Here is a 16,641-nt window from a genome sequence, read left to right as displayed (position 1 = left end):
CTGCAGGACCTCATGCCCTTTCCTGCCTATGTCATTAGTACCAATATGTACCACGACCTCTGCCTGTTTGCCCTCCCCTTCAGGATGCCCTCTACCCGTTCAGAGACATCCTGGACCCTGGCACCAGGGAGGCAACATACCATCCTGGAGTCTCTTTCACGTCCACAGAAGTGCCTATCTGTGCCCCTGACTATAGAGTCCCCTATTACTATTGCTCTTCTGCGTTTTGACCCTCCCTGCTGAACATCAGAGCCAGCCGTGGTGCCACTGCTCTGGCTGCTGCTGTTTTCCCCTGATAGGCTATCCCCCCCGACAGTATCCGAAGGGGTATATTTGTTCGAGAGGGGGACAACCACAGGGGATTCCTGCACTGACTGCCTGCCCTTTCTGGTGGTCACCCATTTCTCTGCCTGCACCTTGGGTGTGACCACATTTACATAACTGCGATCTATGACGCTTTCCGTCACCTGCATGCTCCTAAGTGCATCCAATTGCTGCTCCAACCGAACCATGCGGTCTGTGAGGAGCTCCAGTTGGGTGCACTTTCTGCAGATGAAGCCATCCGGGACGCTGGAAGCCTCCCGGACCTGCCACATCTCACAGTCAGAGCACAGCACCCCTCTAACTGAAATTGCGTCAATTAATTAGTAAATTAAATTTAAAAACATTTTTGAAAAGTTACTGTTAACTATATGTTTCCTAGCACAAGATTTCTACTATAAATGTGAATGCCAGGTTCACTACTCCCCGATCTGTGGCTTAGATACTCCTCTAAATTCTGATTAAGTAAGTAATTAATTATGTTTAATTAGTTTAACGATGTTTAATTATTAAACATAGTGCAGATTCCCTATCAGCCAATCAGGTCACAGCTTTCCTGTGACGTCACAATATCCCACAGTGCAGGCAGACATCAGCTCATTAATATTCAAATGATGTGGTCAATGATGTCATTTGAATTTCCCTTTGGACCCTCCCAGGCATTAGGTTTCCTTTGCCCCAGTTTTTATATTGCCCTCTTGTGGTTGGACTGGCTGTCTGTCGGCGGGGGGGAGGGAGGGGGGGGGTTGCGGGGGCCTACCTGCCTAATCCTGGAGGTCAAATTCCACTCACACAATGCACACAGACCTGAGGGAATCTTTAAACAATTAATCTTATGGGATGTGGCTGGGCCAGCATTTCTTGGCCAGCGTGTGTGTAAGAAAGGGCTGCTTGACTGAGTACAAGGCAGTGCGGAGGTTTTGTGTTAACCAGTCTCTGCAGATCCTTGCTTTCGGCGTAAGAGGATGATATTGAAACGCACTGACAGAATTGTCCTACTCTTCCCTCTTAGGACAGTCGATCGAGCTATTTGGGTCTTGCTGCGATTCTGGCCCACGAGATTGGACACAATTTGGGAATGTCGCACGATACTGACTCACGGAATTGTAACTGTCCGGACAAGAAAGCTGGTTGTCTCATGGAAGAAGCAATCGGGTGAGAATCACATTGTCGGTGGGTGACATTCCCACTGCAAAGACTAACAGGCTTCCTGTCTCGCAGAGTTAGTGGGATGATTTGTATTTCTGATGGAACCTATTCTGTGAGGGAATCGTCTTTTGTGTATTGTGGAGAATGAATAGAATTTCAAATTGCAGAAGAGGATCCGCAAACATTTCCAATCTCAGTAACGTGGGGCCCAGAACGAGTGCGGAACGTAAGGTCAAAATGGGAGAAGGTAATGACTGGGAATGGGCTGCAGCTGCCGAATGGGCTGCAGCTGCCGAATGGGCTGCAGCTGCTGAATGGGCTGCAGCTGCTGAATGGGCTGCAGCTGCCGAATGGGCTGCAGCTGCCGAATGGGCTGCAGCTGCCGGATGGGCTGCAGCTGCCGGATGGGCTGCAGCTGCCGGATGGGCTGCAGCTGCCGGATGGGCTGCAGCTGCCGGATGGGCTGCAGCTGCCGGATGGGCTGCAGCTGCCGGATGGGCTGCAGCTGCCGGATGGGCTGCAGCTGCCGGATGGGCTGCAGCTGCTGAATGGGCTGCAGCTGCTGGATGGGCTGCAGCTGCTGGATGGGCTGCAGCTGCCGGATGGGCTGCAGCTGCCGAATGGGCTGCAGCTGCCGTATGGGCTGCAGCTGCTGAATGGGCTGCAGCTCCAGAATGGTCTGCAGCTGCTGAATGGGCTGCAGCTGCTGAATGGGCTGCAGCTGCTGAATGGGCTGCAGCTGCTGAATGGGCTGCAGCTGCTGAATGGGCTGCAGCTGCTGAATGGGCTGCAGCTGCTGGATGGGCTGCAGCTGCTGAATGGGCTGCAGCTGCTGAATGGGCTGCAGCTGCCGGATGGGCTGCAGCTGCTGAATGGGCTGCAGCTGCTGGATGGCTGTAGCTCCAGAATGGTCTGCAGCTGCTGGATGGGCTGCAGCTGCTGGATGGGCTGCAGCTGCTGAATGGGCTGCAGCTGCTGAATGGGCTGCAGCTGCTGAATGGGCTGCAGCTGCTAGATGGGCTGCAGCTGCTGAATGGGCTGCAGCTGCTGAATGGGCTGCAGCTGCTGAATGGGCTGCAGCTGCTGAATGGGCTGCAGCTGCTGGATGGGCTGCAGCTGCTGAATGGGCTGCAGCTGCTGAATGGGCTGCAGCTGCTGAAGTATTTCACAGAGATGAGAGAAAACAACTATGTTTAAAGTGTCAGCCCTTTCTTCAAAATAATGTTGAAGAATTCACAAATGTCCTCACCAGAAAGTGGAGAGAGGCAGCATTTGACCGAAGATGACATCAACAAACCCTCACAAAAGTGGAGTCAATGGGGATCAGGTGGTAAACGCTCCCCATCCCTGGCACAAATCGAGAGGATAGCTGTTAGAGGTTAATGAATGAATTCACTGCAGGAGTTCCTCAGGGTGGTGTTTGCTCCGTGACTTTCAATGGCATTATCATTGCTGAATCCCCCCGAGATCAACGTCCGGGCGGTTACCATTGACCAGATACTGAACTGGGTGAGCTCCATCGGTCAGAGGCTGGGAATCCTGTCCGGGATGGGCAATAAATCTGGCCAAGCCAGCGACACACACATCCCATGAATAAATTTTAAAAAGACAACCACTAAACCTATTAGAATTTGACATGAGACCACCTCTCCTTTTCTACATTCTCAGATGATAGTTTTCTTTACTCATCTACTGCGTCTATCCCTGTGTTCCCTCTATCCCAGATCATTCCAGTGTACTGTGAGTGATGGTTGGAGTTTTCGCATCATCTCTCGACAGGGAAGCCTGTGAAACTAAATATTCCTCTCGCCTAGCAGTCCCAGTGCAACTCAGTACAATACAACAGAGCACAGGAACAGGCCCTCCCAGGAAAAGTGTCCGATTCCCAATGTCCAATCTTGCCCAGACACCACTCTCCACAACAAGAACGGTAAATCTAACATGTCTAATTATTTCCCCCACAATCATCCAGCCACAGGCACCCCCTCATTCTGGTAGAATGCCCCAAGAGGGTGTCGGTGACCTTGGATACCATTGGATTGGTCCATCATGACTACACTTGGTAAAGGACGGCAGGGTTCCATTGTTTTCTGCAGAATGTCTGCCCAGGAAACTCACATTGATTCCGCATCAGGTACATTGGAAGGATTTGTACTCTGATAGCCTGTTACATGATACAAACAAAGAACAAGGACAAAGAAAATTACAGCACAGGAACAGGCCCTTCGGCCCTCCCAGCCTGCGCCGATCCAGATCCTTTATCTAAACCTGTCGCCTATTTTCCAAGGATCCACTTCCCTCTGTTCCCCGCCCGTTCATATATCTGTCGAGATGCATCTTAAATGATGCTATTGTGCCCGCCTCTACCACCTCCGCTGGCAAAGCGTTCCAGGCACCCACCACCCTCTGTGTAAAAAACCTTCCACGCACATCTCCCTTAAACTTTCCCCCTCTCACCTTGAAATCTTGACCCCTTGTAATTGACACCCCCACTCTTGGGAAAAGCTTGTTGCTATCCACCCTGTCCATACCTCTCATAATTTTGTCGACCTCAATCAGGTCCCCCCTCAACCTCCGTCTTTCCAACGAAAACAATCCTAATCTACTCAACCTTTCTTCATAGCTAGCACCCTCCATACCAGGCAACATTCTGGTGAACCTCCTCTGCACCCTCTCTAAAACATCCACATCCTTCAGGTAATGTGGCGACCAGAACTGCACGCAGTATTCCAAATGTGGCCTAACCAAAGTCCGATTCAACTGTAACATGACCTGCCGACTCTTGTACTCAACACCCCGTCCGATGAAGGCAAGCATGCTGTATGCCTTCTTGACCACTCTATCGACCTGCGTAGCTACCTTCAGGGTACAATGGACCTGAACTCCCAGATCTCTCTGTACATCAATTTTCCCCAGGACACTTCCATTGACCGTATAGTCCGCTCTTGAATTAGATCTTCCAAAATGCATCACTTCGCATTTGCCTGGATTGAACTCCATCTGCCATTTCTCTGCCCAACTCTCCAATCTATTTATATTTTGCTGTATTCTCTGACAGTCCTCCTCGCTATCTGCAACTCCACCAATCTTAGTATCATCTGCAAACTTGCTAATCAGACCACCTATACCTTCGTCCAGATCATTTATGTATATCACAAACAACAGTGGTCCCAGCACGGATCCCTGTGGAACACCACTAGTCACCTTTCTCCATTTTGAGACACTCCCTTCCACCACGACTCTCTGTCTCCTGTTGCCCAGCCAGTTCTTTATCCATCTAGCTAGTACACCCTGAATCCCATACGACTTCACTTTTTCCATCAACCTGCCATGGGAAACTTTATTAAACACCTTACTGAAGTCCATGTATATGACATCTACAGCCCTTCCCTCATCAATTAACGTTGTCACTTCCTCAAAGAATTCTATTAGGTTTGTAAGACATGACTTTCCCTGCACAAAACCATGCTGCCTATCACTGATAAGTCTATTTTCTTCCAAATGTGAATAGATCCTATCCCTCAGTATCTTCTCCAACAGTTTGCCGACCACTGACGTCAAGCTCACAGGTCTATAATTCCCTGGATTATCCCTGCTACCCTTCTTAATCAAAGGGACAACATTAGCAATTCTCCAGTCCTCCGGGACCTCACCCGTGCTCAAGGATGCTGCAAAGATATCTGTTAAGGCCCCAGCTATTTCATCCCTCACTTCCCTCAGAAACCTGAGATAGATCCCATCTGGACCTGGGGACTTGTCCACCTTAATGCCTTTTAGAATACCCAAAACTTCCCCCTTCCTTATGCCAACTTGGCCTAGAGTATTTAAACATCCATCCGTAGCCTCAACATCCGTCATGTCCCTCTCCTTGGTGAATACCGATGCAAAATACTCATTAAGAATCTCACCCATTTCCTCTGACTCCATGCATAAATTCCCTCTTTTGTCTTTGAGTGGGCCAATCCTTTCTCTAGTTACCCTCTTGCTCCTTATCTATGAATAAAAGGCTTTGGGATTTTCCTTAACCCTGTTAGCCAAAGATATTTCATGACCCCTTTTAGCCCTCTTTATTGCAAGTTTGAGATTTGTTCCACTTTCCCGATATTCCTCCAAAGCTTCATCAGATTTAAGTCGCCTAGATCTTAAGTATGCTTCCTTCTTCATCTTAGCTAGTCTCACAATTCCACCCATCATCCATGGTTCCCTAATCTTGCCATTTCTATCCCTCATTTTCACAGGGACATGTCTGTCCTGCACTCTAATTAACCTTTCCTTAAAAGACTCCCACATTTCAAATCTGGATTTACCCTTAAAGAGCTGCTCCCAATCCACATTCCCTAGCTCCTGCCGAATTTTGTTATACTTGGCCTTTCCCCAATTTAGCACTCTTTCTTTAGGACCACTCTCGTCTTTGTCCATGAGTATTCTAAAACTTACGGAATTGTGATCGCTATTCCCAAAGTGATCACCTACTGAAACTTTAACCACCTGGCCGGGATCATTCCCCAATTCCAGGTCCAGTATGGCCCCTTCCCGAGTTGGACTATTTACATACTGCTCTAAAAAACTCTCCTGGATGCTCCTTACAAATTCTGCTCCATCTACGCCTCCAACACTACATGAGTCCCATTCAATGTTGGGAAAGTTAAAATTTCCCATCACGACCACCCTATTGCTCCTACATTTTTCTATAATCTGTCTACATATTTGTTCCTCTACTTCACGCTCGCTTTTGGGAGGCCTGTAGTAAAGTCACAACAATGTTACTGCACCCTTCCTATTCCTTAGCTCTTCCCATATTACCTCCGTGCTCGAATCCTCCATCGTGCCCTCCTTAATCACAGCTGTGATATCATCTCTGACCAGTAATGCAACTCCTCCACCCCTTTTACCTCCCTCTCTATCCCTCCTGAAGCATCTATACCCTGGGATATTTAGTTGCCAGTCTTGCCCTTCCCTCAACCAAGTCACAGTAATACCAATAACATCATATTCCCAGGTACTAATCCAAGCCCTAAATTCATCTGCCTTACCTGCTACACTTCTCGCATTGAAACAAATGCACCTCGGACCACCTGTCCCTTTGTGTTCATCATCTCTTCCCTGTCTACTCTTCCCCTTAGTCACATTGAGTTTATTATCTAGTACCTTACTGGCTTTAGTTGCTGCCTCTTTACTGACCTCTAACTTCCTTATCTGGTTCCCACCCCCCTTCTTCAGCCATCAAGTGCTGAAGTGGGAATGAACCCAGAGCTCGTGGCTCAGACGCTGCAGCTGTCAATGTGTTTAAGGGTCGGCAGCATGACATCACCGGGAGCAGACTGTGTCATGTGATCCCTTCCATTTCACTTTTGTTTGTGAGCAGCGCACAGCTCAGCTCTGACATCCTGCACATTTCCACCTTTATATATGTCCCATGTACCGAATCTAAATACGTCAACCCACATCTGGAAGAAGGAACTGAAGGCACGTTTGCTAAGTTTGCAGATGATACAAAGATCTGTAGAGGGACAGGTAGTATTGAGGAAGCAAGGGGGCTGCAGAAGGACTTGGACAAGCTAGGAGAGCGGGCAATGAAGTGGCAGCTGGAATACAAAGTGGAAAAGTGTGAGGTTATGCACTTTGGAAGGAGAAATGGAGGCATAGAGTCTTTTCTAAATGGGAAGATGGTTCGGAAATCAGGAGCACAAAGGTACTTGGGAGTCCTTGTCCAAGATTCTCTGAAGGTTAACGTGCAGGTTCAGTCGGCAGTTAGGAACGCAAATGCAATGTTAGCATTCATGGCGAGAGGGCTAGAATACAAGACCAGGGATGTAATTCTGAGGCTGTATAAGGCTCTGCTCAGACTCCATTTGGAGTATTGTGAGCAGTTTTGCGCCCCGTATCGAAGGAAGGATGTGCTGGCCTTGGAAAGGGTCCAGAGGAGGTTCACAAGAATGATCCCTGGAATGAAGAACTTGTCGTATGAGGAACGTTTGAGGACTCTGGGTCTGTACTTGTTGGAGTTTAGAAGGATGAGGAGGGATCTTATTAAAACTTACAGGATACTGCGAGGCATGGATAGAGTGGACGCGGAGAGAATGTTTCCACTTGTAGGAAAAACTAGAACCAGAGGACACAATCTCAGACTAAAGGGACGATCCTTTAAAACAGAGATGAAGAGGAATTTCTTCAGCCAGAGGGTGATGAATCTGTGGAACTCTTTGCCGCAGAAGGCTGTGGAGGCCAAATCACTGAGTGTCTTTAAGGCAGAGATAGATAGGTTCTTGATCAATAACGGGATCAGGGGTTATGGGGAGAAGGCAGGAGAATGGGGATGGGAAAATATCAGCCATGATTGAATGGCGGAGCAGACTCGATGGGCCGAGTGGCCTAATTCTGCTGCTGTGTCTTGTGGTGTAACATGTTTCCCCAATCCCCTCTGAATGACAGGTCCCGTCACCTCGTTCCAACAACACAGCAAGGCCAATAGCTGTGGTGAAATAGTAGATGCGATTCAATAACCGCTTTGTGCCCGACGCGGATCCGAGGGCAATGGGTGAATCATGCAGGAGCCCAACTCTGCCAGGGTGTAGGGCCACTTCCGGGGTGCTAGGCTGGCAGTGCCATGGTGCCTGGGTGCCAGGTAGACACTGCCACTGTTCCCTGGGGGGGTTGCCTTGTCCATGGGAGGGGATTTGGGCGGGTTGCCAGGGGGTGAGGGAAGGTTAGGGGTGAGGGTGAGGGCCAGAAAGCAGGATAGGGGCTGAAAGTGGTGGTGTGGGGGGGGGGGGGGGGGGGGGGAGATTGGGTCTGTCCATCAAAATAGCTGTGAGCTAGGGGCAGCAAGGTGGTGAAGTGGTTAGCACAGCTGCCTCACGGCGCCGAGGTTCCAGGTTCGATCCCGGCCCCGGGTCACTGTCCGTGTGGAGTTTGCACATTCTCCCCGTGTTTACGTGGGTTTCGCCCCCGCAACCCAAAGATGTGCAGGTTAGGTGGATTGGCCACGCTAAATTGCCCCTTAATTGGACAAATTAATCGTGTACTCTAAATTTGAAAAATAACTGTCTGCGAGCCGCTGCCCGTCTGGCGAGGTCAGCTCGGCACAACAACTCTCCCAGAACAGCCTCAGCGGGAAACGCTGCAGCTTCCTGCTTCAGGTACGTGAACCAGACAAGCAAGTCATAAAAATTCACCTGTCAATTGGGAAGGAATGTGTACAGTATCAGGTTAAACGTCCATATCGATCGACTGGCGTTCAAAGAATTTGGGCCACAGTCTCTCAGGAGATGTAAACAGGTACAGACTCTGATGGGACACACGGCTGGCAGGCAGAACTGTGTCATTGGTGATTCCATCCACTCTGCCCATATCCACAAAAGCATTCCAGAACGATCTGGACAACCCCAAAACATACAGCATTGGAGAGTCACTGGAGGGTGGAGGCAATCCTCACAGGTCAATGAAGCTTCCAGGTCCTATACCAGTGCTTTGGGGAGTCTGTGATGTGGAGATATTGTCACTGGACCAGTAATCCAGAGGGCCAGGGGGACGGTCTGGGGACCTGGTTCAGAATCTTCAAATCAATATAAATCTGGAATGAAAGGTCTAATGGTGACCATTGTCGATTGTCGAAAAAACCCATCTGGTTCACTAATGTCCTTTAGGGAAGGAAATCTGCCGTCCTTACCCGGTCTGGCCCACATGTGACTCCAGAAACACAGAAATGTGGGTGACTCTGAAATGGTCGAGCAAACTATTCAGTTCCAATTCAGTTGCACAGTTGCTTCACAGCTCCAGGGTCCCAGGTTCGATTCCCGGCTTGGGTCACTGTCTGTGCGGAGTCTGCACGTTCTCCCCGTGTGCGCGTGGGTTTCCTCCGGGTGCTCCGGTTTCCTCCCACAGTCCAAAGACGTGCAGGTTAGGTGGATTGGCCATGATAAATAGCCCTTCGTGTCGAAAAAGGTGAGAGGGATGGGTTGGGTTTAAGTAGGGTGTTCTTTCCAAGGGCTGGTGTAGACTCGATGGGCTGAATGCCCTGTGCACTGTAAATTCTAGGATTCTATGTTTCTATGATGTGCAGTTTGTGTGGATTGGCCATGCTAAATTGCCCCTTAATTGGAAAAGAAATAATTGACAACTCAGTTGTTAAAAAAAACCTACAATGGTCTCATAATTAACACAAAGTCCCTTTTAAGCACACAAGATGACATTGGTCAAATCACACACTCTGCTCTGAACCCAAATTAGTGTCCCTGGATTTCTCCAGATGACGATCACACAAGAGCTTTCAAACACCACTCCCAAAAACATACTTTAAATTCTTCTCTCATAATAATGCTTTCCCTTGATGGTTTACATTCCGAAATCCAGACCAGGATTCACAAATGAGTCTTTTAAATAAAGCTTCCACTCCACCTTTAACGATGAATCCAGTCCAGAATTTACACCGTCCGCTCGAGGATTTCTTTTGTCTTAAAGGCTTTTATACAAACTCTGAGGTCCAGCCACCAATTTCCCCAATTATTTCAAATAATATTTTCCAAACTTCAATAGTTTCTCACAAACCTTATCGCTACTGCAAATAGCTTTTTGACTTCTCATGATCCAGTATCTTTCCAACTCTCTGTGATTTTACTGAACAGTAATCTGTTCTGGTTAAAAGTTTCCTCTATTCCGTTAACTCCAGATGTCTTGGAAACCTCTCTTACTTTCTTTAGTTTCCTTAACTAGCTGGACTTTAGATTTCCAGCATTTATTTTCTGAAGCATCACTCCATAGTATGGCTTTTCCTCTAGCAAGGCTGAGAGAGGTGTTTGCTCTTTAGACTTCTAAAACCTTCTCTCACATTATCTGTCTCCAATTGCAGTGAAATTCAGCTAAACTCAAACATAAAAGCTTCTCTACCTTACAAGGCCCCAGTTGCTAAGCAACCATTGCTGGTTTATTCGTACTTCATGGTGTCGCCCTTTCTAAACACAATAGAAGCACAATTGGAACTGAACCAGCCCCCACACATATAAGCACCTTTGTACAGCATGAATCTAAATATAGGAGAAGTAGAAGTCCAACGATGACCATGAAACCATTGTCGATTGTCATAAACACCCATCTGGTTCACGAATGTCCGATCGCGGGAGGAATGACCAACAGCCCTGACCAACTTCTAAATAGAAGCGGCAGCAAAGAGCAGATTGGGCAGCACGGTGGCGCAGTGGTTAGCACTGCTGCCTCACGGCGCCGAGGACCCGGGTTCGATCCCAGCCCCGGGTCACTGTCCGTGTGGAGTTTGTACATTCTCCCCGTGTCTGCGTGGGTCTCACCCCCACAACCCAAAGATGTGCAGGGTAGGGGGATTGGTCCTTAATTGGAAAAAATGAATTGGGTAATCTAAATTTTATTTTAACAAACCAAAAAGCAAAGAGCAGATCGTGGGCGGGATTCTCTCGGGCTGGGGCTGGGCTGGAGAATCCCCGTGAGCGGCACAAATTGCAACATGCTGCCCCGGCGCCGGCGTCGTTGGGGCGTTGCCGGTCGAGGGCTGCTCTACGCTGCTGTCCCGCCGATTCTCGGCCCGGGATGGCCGAGCGGCTGTCATAAAAACGCCGAGTCCCACCGGCGCCATCCACACCTGCTCTGAGCTGGCGGGAACTTGACGTGGAAGAGTCGGGGGGCCTGTGGGGGGGGGGGGGGGGGAGGGGAGGGTCCGACCCCGGGGGAGGCCTCCGATGTGGCCTGGCCCACGATCGGGGCCCACCGATCGGCGGGCCGGCCTCTCTGGCTGGCGGCCTCCTTTCTTCCGCGCCGGCCCCTGTAGCCCTGCGCCATGTTGCGTCGGGGCCGGCATGTTGAAGGGAGCCACTGCGCAGGCGCGCGTTGTCGCTGGTGCCACTGCGCAGTCGCAGATCCAGCGGCGCCCAGTTCACGCCGGGATCGGCAGCTGGAGCGGCACGGGTCACGCCAGTGCCGTGCTGGCCCCCTGTCGGGGCCTGAATTGCTGATCCTGAGGCGTGTTGACGCCGTCGGGAAACGCGACGGAGTGTCCGACGGCATCAACACTTAGCCTCAGGATCATTAAATCCCACCGCAGGTGCCCGGCGCAAACACTGATGTCACGTTTCCTGTACGTCCGTGATTTTGGTGTGAAATCTCAGAGGAGGGATTCCTCCATTTTCTAGCTGCACACGAGGCAAGCGGACTGCGAAGAACTGAACAAGGAAAAACTGAAATCAGGGACAAAGCAATATAAAAATGATTTCTTGAGGTCTGACTTCATTAATTGTACCAATGCAAATCGGGATGCAGAGCCCATCTGTGTTATAGGCAGGGAAGTACTGGCAAATGAAAGTTTAAAACCCCCAAAACCTCAAAGGCATCTGAAGACAAAGCATGAAGGGTTTGAGGACAAACCTCTTGATTTTTTTCAAAGGATGCAGCGAGATCTGAACTCATCAGCTGAAGTCCTGAGCAGAAATGTAACAATGAATGACAAAGTGAGTGAGAGAGATCGTGAGGACCAAGCAGGCCCACCCACTGCATTAAAACTAAACAGAAATGGTGTGCCATACATAGAATTTACATTGCAGAAGGAGGCCATTCGGCCCATCAAGTCTGCACCGGCTCTTTGAAAGAGCGCCCTACCCAATGTCAATATCTCCACCCTATCCCCATAACCCAGTAGCCCCACCCAACACCAAGGGCAATATTAGACACTAAGGGAAATTTATCATGGCCAATCCACCGAACCTGCACATCTTTGGACTGTGGGAGGAAACCGGAGCGCCCGGAGGAAACCCACGCACACACAGGGAGGATGTGCAGACTCCGCACAGACATGACGTTTGGCCAGCATGGATCACGAAGGTTGGCCGGCGTGGTGCTTGGGTCACTGTCTGTACGGAGTCTGCACGTTCTCCCCGTGTCTGCGTGGGTTTCCTCCGGGTGCTCCGGTTTCCTCCCACAAGTCCCGAAAGACGTGCTGTTAGGTGAATTGGACATTCTGAATTCTCCCTCGGTGTACCCGAACAGGCGCCGGAATGTGGCGACTAGGGGCTTTTCACAGTAACTTCATTGCAGCGTTAATGTAAGCCTACTTGTGACAATAAAGATTATTATTAAAGATTCTTATCATTAAATAGTTCTACTTCTTTGGAAAGGGGAAAGTATTTTGAAAAAGCAAGGTGCGATATGTAATATGTCATTCAGGTTCAACAACGTGACATCAGTGGAATGGAAGCGTGTCATGCAATTTAGTTTCAATTTGTCCAGTGAGCTCTAATATCTGCAAGCTTAATACACCCTAATTATGTAAATCTGCTTCTGCTGCAAAAACATTCTCCTCATTTTAGATCAGCCAATTATTTCAATCTGTCGTCTCTGATCGCCAGACATCTGTCACCGGGATGTTTTTGGTGATTCGTGTTGATGAGATCTGCCTTTGTCCTCACTGTTCTGAGGACAAAGCTCACTACCTCTCATCTCGGCACTAAACCCTTCACCCGTGGCACCCTTCTCCCCTGCACACTGCCTCCCATCCTCTCTCATTGAGCACCCTGTGTCTGCAATCTCAAAAGGGTTAGAATCGATTTGCACGTGACTGGGAAGGGAATTTGCAATTGGTGATGATTTTCTGTGTTTGCTGCTCTTGTCCTTTGAGACAGTGGCAATCACAGAGTTGGAGCTGCTCTTGAAGAAGAATAGGTGGGAATGTTTCCTTCTCTTAGTGTTTCTTCATGTTCTTGTCTTCTTGTCTCCAGCTTTTCCTTGCCATCAATCTTCAGCAGTTGCAGCAAACAGGATTTAGAGAGAAGTATGCTGATTGGACGAGGGATTTGTCTCTACAATCTGCCAAATCTCGACAACCTGGTCGGGGGCCCCGTTTGTGGCAACCTGTACGTGGAGAAAGGCGAGGAATGTGACTGCGGCAAACCTGCGGTAAGGAGGAGCCCGAAAGGCAAGTGGGCGAAGGCGCTAGACTCGAGGAGTGTCTTTCTTTGCCTCGTTTATCAGCTTGGTGATTTCTGCTCCTTTGATATATCAGCTGGCAGAGCAGAGGACTGTAGGTGATTAAAGCTGACACCCTCAGCTCGCTGGTTCAATTCCACCTCGAATGAAGCCTCACCTTCCTTTTTAGGGTGACTCGCTAGTGCAATGGTTAGCACTGTTGCTTCACACTCCAGGGCCCCAGGTTCGATTCCCAGCTTGGCTTCCCAGCAGTGCGGCGTCTGCACGTTCTCCCCGTGTCTGCGTGGGTTTCCTCCGGGTGCTCCGGTTTCCTCCCACAAGTCCCGAGAGACGTGCTGTTAGGTGAACTGGACATTCTGAATTCTCCCTCTGTGACCCGAACAGGCGCCGGAATGTGGTGACGAGGGTCTTTTCACAGTAACTTCATTGCAGTGTTAATGTAAGCCTACTTGTGACAATAAAGATTATTATTAAATGTATTTGTATCAAGTGGGCCTGCAGAATTCTGAAATACAGGGATTTGGATTTCCTAGTACATAAGTCACAACCCATTAGTGTGTAGGCACAGCAGGTAATTAGGAAGGCAAATGGAATTGGGCTATTTATTGCAAGGGGAATGGAATATAAAAGTAGGGACATCTTGCTGCAACTGGGCAGCTGTTGCTGAGCAAAATACATTCCTTGGCTAATCCATTGTCCACCAGACAACCAATCAAATCAAATCCCTCAGATCTCTTGGGTTCCAGGAAGTCTGAGTTCTCCCGTTCAAAGGTTAAATCTCCAATATCACAGAAGATTAACCTGGACAGAGAGGAGGTTCTGAGTGCTGAGGCACGATTAAACGTAGACAAATCTCCAGGGCCAGATGGGCAGCACGGTAGCACTGTGGTTAGCACAATTGCTTCACAGCTCCAGGGTCTCAGGTTCGATTCCCAGTTGGGACACTGTCTGTGCGGAGTCTGCACGTCCTCCCCGTGTCTGCGTGGGTTTCCTCCGGGTGCTCCGGTTTCCTCCCACAGTCCAAAGATGTGCAGGTTAGGTGGATTGGCCGTGATAAATTGTCCCTTAGTGTCCAAAATTGCCCTGAGTGTTGGGTGGAGGTGTTGTCCTTGTGTAGGGTGCTCTTTCCAAGAGCCGGCGCAGACTCGATGGGCCAAATGGCCTCCTTCTGCACTGTAAATTCTATGTGAATCTATGTAAATGTATCCCAGGCTGCTGAGAGAGGCAAGGGAGGAAATAGCAGGGGCGCTGGCAATAATTTTCAATTCCTCTCTGGCCACCGGAGAGGTGCCGGGGGACTGGAGGATCGTCAATGTGGTTCCATTATTCAAGATGAGAGGAAGAATGTACGCTGGTTTAGATGTCAACATTTGGATTGGATTGGATTTGTTTATTGTCACGTGTACCGAGGTACAGTGAAAAGTATTTTTCTGCGAGCAGCTCAACAGATCATTAAGTACACGAGAAGAAAAGGGAATAAAGGAAAATACATAATAGGGCAACACAACATACACAATGTAACTACATAAGCACCGGCATCGGGTGAAACATACAGGGTGTAGTGTTAATGAGGTCAGTCCATAAGAGGGTCATTTAGGAGTCTGGTGACAGTGGGGAAGAAGCTGTTTTTGAGTCTGTTCGTGCGTGTTCTCAGACTTCTGTATCTCCTGCCCGATGGAAGAAGTTGGAAGAGTGAGTAAGCCGGGTGGGAGGGGTCTTTGATTATGCTGCCCGCTTTCCCCAGGCAGCGGGAGGTGTAGATGGAGTCAATGGATGGGAGGCAGGTTCGTGTGATGGACTGGGCGGTGTTCACGACTCTCTGAAGTTTCTTGCGGTCCTGGGCCGAGCAGTTGCCATACCAGGCTGTGATGCAGCCCGATAGGATGCTTTCTATGGTGCATCTGTAAAAGTTGGTAAGGGTTAATGTGGACATGCCGAATTTCCTTAGTTTCCTGAGGAGGGGGAGACGCTGTTGTGCTTTCTTGGTGGTAGCGTCAACGTGGGTGGACCAGCTGGATAGAATGAGTGTGTGCTGGTCCAGATGTTGGGATAGTGGAGTGGAGCAGTTGGTGGCAATGAGTGTGCTGGTCCAGATGTTTGGATATTGGAGTGGAGCAGCTGGTGGCAATGAGTGTGCTGGTCCAGATGTTGGGATATTGGAGTGGAGCAGTTAGTGGCAATGAGTGTGCTGGTCCAGATGTTGGGATATTGGAGTGGAGCAGTTGGTGGCAATGAGTGTGCTGGTCCAGATGTTGGGGTATTGGAGTGGAGCAGTTGGTGGCAATGAGTGTGCTGGTCCAGATGTTGGGGTATTGGAGTGGAGCAGTTGGTGGCAATGAGTTCTGCTCTGCAGAAACCTGAATCTCCCCTTGAAGCTGTCTGACCTTCAGATGGTTTGCAACGTGCCCTGGGTAATGTAATTTCTGATTTGCAGCATCTGCTGATGTTGCTCCGATGAGCTAAATTCTCTGGGTGTGTTTCACCTTCAGGAATGTTCCGACTCCTGCTGTGAGCCAGCGAGCTGCACACTCAAAGCTGCTGCTAAATGTTCATCACTTGGTGCCTGCTGTGAGAATTGTGAGGTGAGATCTCATTGGATCAATGTTCAGATGAAAATACAGATATTGGACGTACCAAATTTCAGGAAGAGTCGGCCATTCTGCCCCTCGAGCCTGTTCACCATTCAGTAAGATGATGGCAGTTCTCTTTGTGTTTCGAGCTCGACATTCCCCTCTCCCCTCGATAACCTTTGATTCCAGGGCCTCAGTATCCACCACTGCCTTAACATTATTCAGTGACCTCAACTCAACTGTCTTCTGAGGCAGAGTTTCAAAGTTGAACAACCCTCTGAGCGAATAAGATTCTCCTCATCTCCGTCTTATAAGAGCAATACTTAACTTTACAACAGTGCCCCTGTGGTGAACGTATTGCTGCTAACATTCACTATTACATTACATTGTATTGTGTTATGTTGGTGCCCTTGTGGGCTCTGCCTGTGGCTCCGCCCCCTCGGGGGAGGTATATAGATCTGCTGCCTGTAGGCGGCTCTCAGTGCAGAGCAGTCCCAGGCAGGCACAGATCTAGCTGATTAAAACCACTGTTCACTTCAACTCTCCGTCTCGTGTGAATTGATGGTCACATCAGCCCCCTAGTACTGGACGGAGCCACAAGAGGAAACACCCTTTCCATACCCACCTTCTCAATGCTGTTCAGGGTTTTTCTGCTTCA

General features: G+C 49.3%; 1 protein-coding gene across 5 annotated transcripts in view; it reads left to right on the top strand.

Annotated features, from left to right (window-relative positions):
* LOC140409368 (disintegrin and metalloproteinase domain-containing protein 12-like) overlaps window positions 1–16,641 on the top strand; it is a 653,965-nt gene that overhangs the window by 471,876 nt on the left and 165,448 nt on the right. For all 5 annotated transcript variants that reach the window (XM_072497812.1, XM_072497813.1, XM_072497810.1 and 2 more), the window contains exons 11-13: window positions 1,334–1,476; window positions 13,206–13,383; window positions 15,903–15,995. In XM_072497812.1, coding sequence (XP_072353913.1) covers window positions 1,334–1,476; window positions 13,206–13,383; window positions 15,903–15,995 — 414 coding nt within the window. The remainder of the gene's footprint in view (window positions 1–1,333; window positions 1,477–13,205; window positions 13,384–15,902; window positions 15,996–16,641) is intronic.

Source organism: Scyliorhinus torazame, chromosome 3 (genome assembly GCF_047496885.1).
Source record: "Scyliorhinus torazame isolate Kashiwa2021f chromosome 3, sScyTor2.1, whole genome shotgun sequence".
NCBI classification, from domain to species: Eukaryota; Metazoa; Chordata; class Chondrichthyes; order Carcharhiniformes; family Scyliorhinidae; genus Scyliorhinus; species Scyliorhinus torazame.
The sequence above is the reverse complement of the archived record's forward strand: the minus strand, read 5'-3'. Positions and strand labels throughout refer to the sequence as shown.